Genomic DNA, 10095 nt, shown 5'->3' with positions numbered 1-10095 from the left:
TTTTTTCACAGATGAAATTAAACAGTGCGTTATGGATAATGTCCATTCACCCCCAGTGATACGAGCGATATTTCCATGGTGTTTAGACCTCCACATTTTAATGTCAACCCAAATAGAAGTTTGGTGGGGATATTTTTGTCCTAAAAAAATTATATCTTTGGATGGTTTTGGGAAAACAATGGGCCATCAAATTACAATGGTTCAACAAATAGGTTTGGGTGTGATTAATGACTTTTGATGGGGCTGACATTTGAAGAACCTTGTCTTTACAATTAATTATGTCTTAATTTGTTCAGAATTATATTAACTGCTTTGGTTAGAATGGGATAACCACACATTTATTACTAACACAACCGATTTTACCGTGGTCTGAAAAACAATACTTCCCCTCTGTCCAAATAAAAAAAAAAAAATAGTCTTAGGACTTAACTTTTTAAGAAGATGGTTTTTAATATTTTTTATTGTATTATTAGTGAATGAATATTTAAATTTGTTTTTAATAAAATCTAAATTACGTGATGTTTACTTTTTATTATGCAAGAAGATTAAAGTGGTAATGTTACAAAAAAGTAAATAATAATAATATAACGACTTTTTAAATAGACACTTATTTTGGAACAAGTAAAAATAAAAAAGTGGATGGAATTTTTTTTTTTTTTGAGACCAAGGAGGTATATGTTAAGGAGGAACATGACACATGTCCCTAGAATTAAGTTTCATGGGTGTTCTATTGTACTCTTGGTCATGAGATTGTTACCCATTTCTCCCCACTGGAACCCAAATGGAGACATATAACTAGGGCTTAGATTTGAACCATCCATTGTTTGCTTGAATTTTAAAGATATAGGAGTATGAAATTATACATTTTATGTTGTTTAGTTCCCTTCTTTATCCTCTATGGCCATTATTGTACCAAATTTTGATGAAAAATTCCACATAATCTCATTTTTCTTGTTCCTATATATTTTTTTTTTCCTTTGTCTTTTTCAATTTATTCCACTGAAGAGTGATTTGAATAAGAAAAATGAATTTTACGCCATAATCTTTTATCACCAACATTTGTCAAGGAGGTATAATGGTCAAAATAATTTGTGATACTTCAAAGTATTGCTATATTTAAGAATACAATGTTTTACTATACATTCTTTTGTGATCGTAGCCGCTGTACGGAATTAGGTATGATGTCGTGAAATTACGATTCGTATTTATTTTTATTATAAAAAACAAGACAAGAAAATATATATTTCAATTAGTAATATAAACTAATATTAATAATTAATTGATGGCTCTCTCCACTTGCAATAGGTCATTTTATTTATAAGCAAAAATTAGAAAAATAATTGAGTAATGCTATTAAGATGACTCCCTCACAACAAGAATTATCACTTCTTCATAATTAATCACTGAATGTAGATAATTTTTTAAAATTTGTAAAAAGTCAAACGAATCATTTAATAAATATTTTAACAAGTGGTTAAATGTAGAGAACAACTCTTATGACCATAGATCTCTCTTAATTACATTAATTATTTAAAATAATTTAAATTATGTTTACCAATATTTAGTTTTAAAAAATCTCAATATAGAAAGTTGAAAACTCAAAAATGTATAAGCATTAAATTAAAAGATATGATTCATCATACAATCTTTGTAATAAAGAATTCCACGTATGGACCATCGAACCTTCTTATTATTTTGTATTTTTCTTTAAATGTTAAATTTCTTTCTTAGATATACAACATTAATTAGTTCAAATATTCAGTGTGAGTGTACACTTGCTGTCTTTTACACACTTTCGACTTGTAAGCAGTTTTCTGTAAAACCAAACTCTGGTTTACAATCATAGAGCCTTCTCTTTCTCTATCTCTATCGCTAGAGTGTTGAGACAGTACAGACTGTGTTTTCTTCCTAATGTTTATACAGTTGTTGACCAGAGCTCCTCTTAATTATATCTTTCTTCGCCATTGATCATCTTCGTCTCCACAGTTAACTAGAACTCGTCCTCATCATTTCTTGCTTTGTAGTGTAATCTTCAACATCTAGCTAATTAAGCATGAATCGTGAGATAAGTACGATGAGCCGATCTTCCAAGACTAAACCCTCTGTGGAAAAGATCACCATTTTGGTCGTGGACGACGACAGTACATGTCTTGCCATTGTTGCTGCAATACTTAAAACATGGAAATATGAAGGTATAATTGATAATAATTAAAAATTAATTAAAAAAAATGGTGGTTCTTTTGTCAAGGCCATGTTCTATGCATGGATCTCTCTTTATTTTGATTTGAGATTTTTTATTTTTTTTCCTCTTCTTCTTTTTCTCCTGTGTGTGTGTGGGTGGGTGGGTGGGTGGGTGGGTGTCATTCCACAAGGCTTTGCATGTTTATGGTTGGTTTTTGAAGATATATATAGAACCTTGATCTACCTCTTCCCTTTTCCGTTGGCCAATTAATTTAAGAGTTTTTATTTATTTATTTTAATGTTTTTCTTAATGCATGGCTAATCTTTTTGAAGGTTTCCACCCTTCCTTTTGTGGATTGAATTCTTCACTTTGAGGATTTGTTCTCTCTCACATATATCTTTCATCTCTAGTTTGCACTATTTCTTCATTTGAATCATTTTGTCATATAGATTTGTTAACATGTACTAATATGTTATTTTGTTTCTTAATTCAACTATTGTAATAAAATGAAACCTTCCAATTTATTACTCTAACCTATGACAGTCCTCATAAGATATGCTCTAATGGCATAGCTTGAATGTTATATGTTCTACACTTGCTAAATTTGTATACAATTTTATTAACAAATATGATTAATTAGGTAAGAATAATTTGAGAGGAATGCAATTGAACATTCTTTATATGGGAAATAGAATGATTTATATATATATATAATTGAACACTGATTATCTATACCCTACACTTCTTTTCAATTGATCTGATTAATGATCTTCCATGGAGAATTCATGCCAAATCTTAGTACCCTTTTGCATATAAACTTCTGTATGTATAATTTGATGAGAATTCCTTCATGATTTACTTTGATCACAGATTGTTTCTTACTCAATGGTTTTCTTCCTCTAAATCTCAGTTGTGACAGTCAAACATGCAGCCGATGCTTTGTGTACTCTTCGGATCAAAGGGGACTCATTTGATCTTGTCGTAACAGATGTGCATATGCCGGATATGAATGGATTTGAGTTACAGAAACAAATTGATGAAGAATTCAACTTACCTGTTGTTTGTGAGTGTCATTTTATACTAAATTTCGTTTTTACTACTTCCCAATAAATTTTTCGTGGAATTCATACCGAGACTTTAAATTCACTTCATACAATACTTCCATTGCTATAAATCCTCTAGAGAATGTCCATAAACAACATCTTAGCAGATTTATTTATTTTTTTATACCAAACAGTTTTATTTTTGTTTTATTATTACTTTTCCATCTTTTCTTTAGCTGTATGAGGAATTAAAAGCTATATTTTTCTATTCTTGAATGATTTTTTATGTAAAGATTTTTAGTACCTTGCATTGCTCACCTCACTCAGCATTGCCATAATGAGAAAATTTTACATATAATGCATAACAATGTGAATGCAGCTAATGAAATTGAGGGTTGTTCTTGAAATATATCATTGTATTGCTTGTTTCTGATAAATTTGCTTCATCATTCTGATGCAGTAATGTCAGCTGATGACAAAGAGGGTGTTATACTAAAGGGATTAGAGAATGGGGCTGCATTTTTCTTAGTGAAGCCAATATCCCCGGATGATCTAAAAAATTTGTGGCAATATGCAGTTGCAAACAAGAAAGGTAAAGCCGCTATCAAGAAAATTAGAAGTGTTCAAGGAACATCCGGATTTGATCACGACAAAGCTTCCAATGAGGATATATACTCTGCATCATCAGTAAATGAGGATAGTCATGATAAGAAGGATTCAAGGAAAAAAGTACCGAGAAAGTATAGCGATGAAAAAGGAGGAGATCAAGAGAACGATGATTCTGCAGCACCGAAGAAAGCAAAGGTTGTTTGGACGAATGCACTCCACAACCAGTTTTTGGAAGCCATTAGAAGTATAGGGCTTGAAAGTAAGTTAAACCTTGCTAATATGGATATTATTCTTTTCAATCTTCTTAATTACACGCGCGCACACACATATATACTACTTTGTGTTCTACTTAGTAATGATATTTTTAATTTTTGCCTTTATATAAATTTCATCCAGGGGCTGTTCCGAAGAAGATTCTTGAGCACATGAATGTGCCAGGTTTAACTAGAGAAAATATAGCCAGCCATTTGCAGGTTTGTGTTTTTATTTATTGTTTGTGATTGATTCATGCAATATTATAAGTTGTATATCAAACTAGCTCTCACAAGTTAGTCGTCTCTTAAATGTATAGCAACACACCTTGTTTTCAATAAAGAATAAAAAGGTTAAAGAATAATATAGAATCCACACTTAAAAAGAAATTGTGCTACATGGAAACAACATCAATCTGCAAACTATTCCAACTAGCACTCTAATGTTGTAAACATGCTTGTACTGCTGATGGCATGAACTGCATTTCTGTTCCATAACTTCATATATCTTCTCTCAATGAAAAATAAGACGTAGTAATCCAATACAACTGACCTTATATGAACATAAAATGGAAAATTATTCATACATATATATGTAATACTACATAGGGGCACTTTTTTATGAAATAATTTCGAGTGATGCTTTTCCAAATCATTAGTCCTTGACAATGTTATACATGAAATGCTGCAGAAGTATCGAATCTTCTTAAAACAAGTTTCAGATGCAAGCTATAACATTCAATCTGCTGCTGAAAGGAGATTGGCTGACAGGACCTTAGAACCTTCTTTTGTGCCGGGACAGCCTTGGTTGAAGAGGAATAAATTGGGACAAGGATATCTTCTATATCCAGAACACCAGCAAATGAGGACACCATTCCAACAAAGATTCACGAAGCATGTCCCGGTTGTTAAAGCTTCTGACATTGGCCATTTATCTTTTCCTAATAAAGAAGCATCAAGCAGCAACTTTATCCCTCCACCAAGATATGGACAATCGCGCTTATTATGCGATAAAGTTACTAATTTGGAGCAACCAGTGATTGGAAATGAAGATCTTTATCAGCCGAATTGCTCCAGCTTGACAATGGAGCCAAATGATTTTCGAAGAGGTTCTTCATTATGTGGAGGCATTTCAATTGGCCTCATGAATGGTACAAATTCTATGCGCCACCCAAAATCTCTACCAGAGAGTTTCAATGGTCTATCTAAGTACAATCCTACCACATTTGGAGTTCTTGGCCCCAACAACGTTACAGATTGTGGACAAATGCGAAATTTAAGCAATTCTAATTTGAATCCAATCCCCAAATACTCAAACAATAATTATGCTGGATATCGGATTGCTAGAGATGGGCAGCTAGTTGGCTCGGCTCATATGGCTAATTTGAGTGATGGTGCATCAAAGGGTTCTATCACTAACTATAGCTTGATGAATGGGATTCAGAATGGCAATGTGACCAATGTGAGTGACAATACTACTGGTTATTTGCTCCAGGAAATGTCTTCTTCATCTGGGATAAAGTGTTCAAACCGATTTTCACCAACATTGACTGATGCTATTGATCCACAAGAAAATGTTTTAGTGCCAGAGATGCCTCCAACCATGCTGCAACAGAACATCCCTGCCAACGAAGGTGTAAATGACGATTATATAGCTGGTCTAATGAATAATTCTTCAACTACACTTGATAACTTTCTCTCACATGTTGAAGCTGACTTTAGCAGCACTTTCTTGAATCTGGTAAGAAAAATAATTGTACTAATCCTACTGAGCAAATCTTTAATTTATGTTAAGTTTAATTCTCTTTCCTCGTACAATAATTTTAGCATCACTGTTGGTTTTGATGTGTGTAGCAGCAAGGAGGAGAAGAAATCACAAATTCTAGCTTCACTTTTGGTACGCATGATATTGAAGATAACCCATTACTAGGAAATCATCGAGCTCTTGAACAGGCATGTTTTGCGCTTAATTACTCTATTTCATGCTTCATTTTCTTTTTATATGTACATAAATGCATATCCGTGTCATCGTATATAATTTCCCACTTGTAAAGCATTTGAAAGGATTAAGTGCAACCACTAAAGAAATGTGTCAATTGTTTGCACATCAGGAAAAGAACAGATTCATATATGCTAACCTTATTTTAACTTATTTTCAAAAACTTCAGTATATCACAAGATTTGCTGCTCGATGGGGGGATGATGTTTAAAACAGCGAAATGAGGATTGATGTTTCGTAACTTGTTCTTGTTATTTTTTGTTTGAAATTATTTGTACCACTACTTAACCCATTGTAAAACTACTTCTTCGATCTTTTTACCTTATTTCCTTTATTAAAATTTTCTCCATGCATGCTGATTTTATAATTCATTCTATACAATTACTGAGTTTCGAATGAATATGGGTGGTGTTAAAGTACTTCAAGTTGATCACGAGATTTGCTGCTGAATGTATGAATGATGATAAAACAGCGAAATGATGATTGATGTTTCATAACTTATTCTTGTTATTTTTTGTTAGACTGATAAAAATTTTGTAATTCTTTCCAAACAATTACTGAGTTCCGAATCAAATATTGGTGGTGCCAAGTATTTCAATCCTTAATTTTGTGGCCATGTATGCATGCAGCAATTTGTTGGTGGAGAAGATTTGGACTCCAGCTTTAGTATCGATGGATATCAGTCCAATGAGTACTTTCCATGGCTTGATCAAAACCCCAAACAGGTAAGTCTACGATCTTTATCTGATTAAGCCTTCCCTACATAATTAAGTAGATAAATAATTAACTTCACTAGCTCTTCTTTGATCTTAGTGTTTGTACAGAACTTTTTTCTATATAAAATGTGTGGTAGTTTAATCTGTATTTTACCATGCTCCCTTTTTTTTTTTAACTTGTAATGCTCATTTTTTGTGTTTAACATAGCACAATATGTTGTAATAGTGATTGCTTTTTTAACAATGTTAATAAGGTCCATTTCGAAGTTGTTGGAAAAGGAAACCACACATTGTGATTATGTGCCGAAGTCGATGCACATTCTAACTACAATTTAATGTGAATTTCTGATTTGTACAGCAGCAAGGTCTTGAAGAGCTTGTGGACTACGAGGATCATGGAAATTATCAGTCTTATAACACTGTTTTGTGGAACAATGTATCTCCAAGACAGGTATGTCTCATTTTAGTTTTTTCAATCTCTTTGTCTAGAGGCCAAATTACTTACTTCACTTGAAAATTTCAAAATCTAGGCGTTTTATGAGGTATTGATTTTATTTATTTATTCTTTCTTTTTTTTTTTTTTTTTTTTGGTTGCAGCTTGATGATGAGATATTCATTCAGTCCATGTTCAGCCCTGATGCTTTCGGAGGAAGTGATAACCTCGGAGGATTCTAGTCCCTGCCATGGATCGGAATGCCTAGTTTACCTAATTAGTGGAGTTTAGATTTTAAGTTATTAACAGCATAGAATATAGAACTTGGATCTTCAGAAATTTATATGTTCCAAAATGGCTTGATCAGCTTTATGTGATTTGGACAACGACTTCACATTGGAACATCATTGCGAAAACTTTCAATAAGAAACTTATAACTTATTTAATGGCATGTAAACAATTTCAACCAAGGTTTTGAAAATCATTATCTTTCATATGGTCTGTAGATTTTTGTAGTGTTACATGTTCTTCTGTTTTCGAACCCTGGTTTAGCAATACTAGAAGAAACATGACTATTTAATTTGATTGTGTTTTCTTCAATTCCAGGATTGAAAACTATTTATCACCACCTATATTAGTCATAAATATGAAATTTAAATGTGTGCAGGTTATAAAAGCTCATTTTTCTTTGTGATCCCAGCATTTTAATTTCACACAAATAAAGAAGAAGATATCAACACTAAATTTATTATGAAAATGGAATTATAATAAGAACTTTCAAATATTAACATGCCTTTTTTACTCTCATATGTTTAAGATGGTACCATAGTTCATATTTGTGGACATGACAACTTGTAAAAATTGTAATTAATTACTTAATGAGGAAAGAGTATTATTGCATAATGCATAGAAAAGAAAATATTCAAAAAAAGAAGTAAGAAAAGAAAAAAAAAAAAGAAAATATTCAAATAAAGAAGAAGATATTTATGATGTGTAAGATTTGAATATACTAATAAAATAAAGATTGAATCTAGCATTGTTTACAAACTTGAATTTAGTGCATGTATATATATATATATATATATATATATATATATATATATATATATATATATATATGTATGTATTACTTTTTCATATGATCATTTAAATGATATTTTCTCAAATCCAACACATACCCATTAAAGATGGTTCTTTTGGAAATGAAAAATCTTGATTACATCCTATATATATATATATATATATATATGTTATAAGTAATTAAATTTTGTCTATATATTTATATTTATATATATGTATATTTGCATGCTTCTTAGATGAATGACATTTGAATCTTGGGTTTGATTTGCTTTAATTTGGTTGATGATGATTAGGAACTCCCAGTTCATCTCCGAGCAGACGCTGCAGATTCCTTATGCTATGAGGCACAATGCAGGATTCGAGATCCAGTTTATGGCTGTGCGGGAATAATCTCTGCATTTGATCAACAAATAGCCAGAGCCCAAGCAGAGATTGCCTTCCTAATAGTAGTAGTGTTCATGCACAAAGTGATCATTATCAACAACTCCAATACCAGCAAGTTGATCATAATATTGCTGCTTCAAGCTTCAACGATATGGCCTTTTTGGCAGAAGAAGATGAATTTATATTTGTGCAAAATTTTCTTTTCCACTATGAATAAATTTATTAATACTCAGTAACAGAACAAAGTATTGGCTAGTCAACTTTTCTCAATTCAAGCTATTCAGAATGAAATACACACACACACAATTAACCGGGGTACTATCCAGGATTTCACCCCAACAAATCGCCAAGGACCCGTGAAGGGCGCCTCCCTACCGTGTGGCCAGGGTAAGTCATAGAGTATGGACCACAGAGGCATGACCCCAAGGAAATTATCTGTACCCAGTGAGATTCGAACCTCAGACCTGATGCTTCATGAGTGTAATATCCCTAATTTTAAAAGGATAGTCTCGATATTTATTTATTTGTTTTATTTGTATTTTTAAATTATTTAATTGATTAATTGGCTATTTGTTTATTTGTTTAATTTAATTAAGTGTTTAAATGTAAATTGTACACTTATTTGATTAATTTAAATTTAAATGATTTAACAGATTTGTTTGCTTTGTTTGCTTATATGATGATGTGTATTTTGTGTAATTAATTGTTAAATTAAAATGTTTTATTTTATATTTTATATATAAGGGAGTTAGATTTGGATAGTAGTTATGGACCAACCATTGGGTCACATGGACAATTTAGATAAGAGTATTGGTGGGTACGGGTTATTACCCATGTATTAAATCAATAGGCTTGTGGCCTAGCGGTACAAGACCCCTACTTCCCAAAGAGATGTCAGAAGTTCGAACCTCTGTGGAGGCAATGTGTGTGAGTACCAAGTAGGAAATATATATATATGTGTGTGTGTGTGTGTATTATTTATTTTATTTTTCTTTTCCTTTTATTAGACTTGGAATGAAATTAGGATTAGGGTTAAAATATATTGCCTATATATATAAATAACTTTAAGTTTGTGGGAGGAGGCTGTAAAAATATATATGTGATATATCATATATTTAGAAAGCAGAGAGTTTTTGAGAGAGAACGTGAGAGAGAAGAAGGAGGTTTTGGCCAAGGGTTCAAGGCCGAACCCAAGGAGAGAAGAAAGGAGGCTTTGTGTGTGGGCTAGGACTAAGCAAGAGAGAGATTTGACGGCAGCTACGTCGCTGAAAAATTAGAGAAGAAGGAGTTTGAGGTTTTGAATCAAAAACCTTAGAGGCAAGTTCTTCTCTTACTCTCACCCTTTGATCTGTATTTCTATACATGCCTCGTAGATTACAGGTTACTTAAACAATTAAA

At 32.1% G+C, this 10095-nt stretch overlaps 1 protein-coding gene across 1 annotated transcript; it reads left to right on the top strand.

The window, feature by feature from the left end:
- Positions 1-2074: 2074 nt before the first annotated feature.
- LOC132270401 (putative two-component response regulator ARR21) lies at positions 2075-7475 on the top strand. The gene is made up of 9 exons (XM_059771585.1): positions 2075-2192; positions 3087-3245; positions 3686-4093; positions 4231-4307; positions 4777-5826; positions 5940-6038; positions 6714-6809; positions 7159-7251; positions 7398-7475. The coding sequence occupies exons 1-9, from the start codon at positions 2075-2077 to the stop codon at positions 7473-7475; spliced, it is 2178 nt and encodes a 725-aa protein (XP_059627568.1).
- Positions 7476-10095: the final 2620 nt, after the last annotated feature.

Source organism: Cornus florida, unplaced genomic scaffold, assembly GCF_030987335.1.
Source record: "Cornus florida cultivar Cherokee Brave unplaced genomic scaffold, ASM3098733v1 CherokeeBrave_3.0.0_Hap2_Chr08, whole genome shotgun sequence".
NCBI classification, from domain to species: Eukaryota; Viridiplantae; Streptophyta; class Magnoliopsida; order Cornales; family Cornaceae; genus Cornus; species Cornus florida.
Note: the sequence above shows the minus strand (reverse complement) of the source record. Positions and strands in the feature narration are given on the sequence as shown.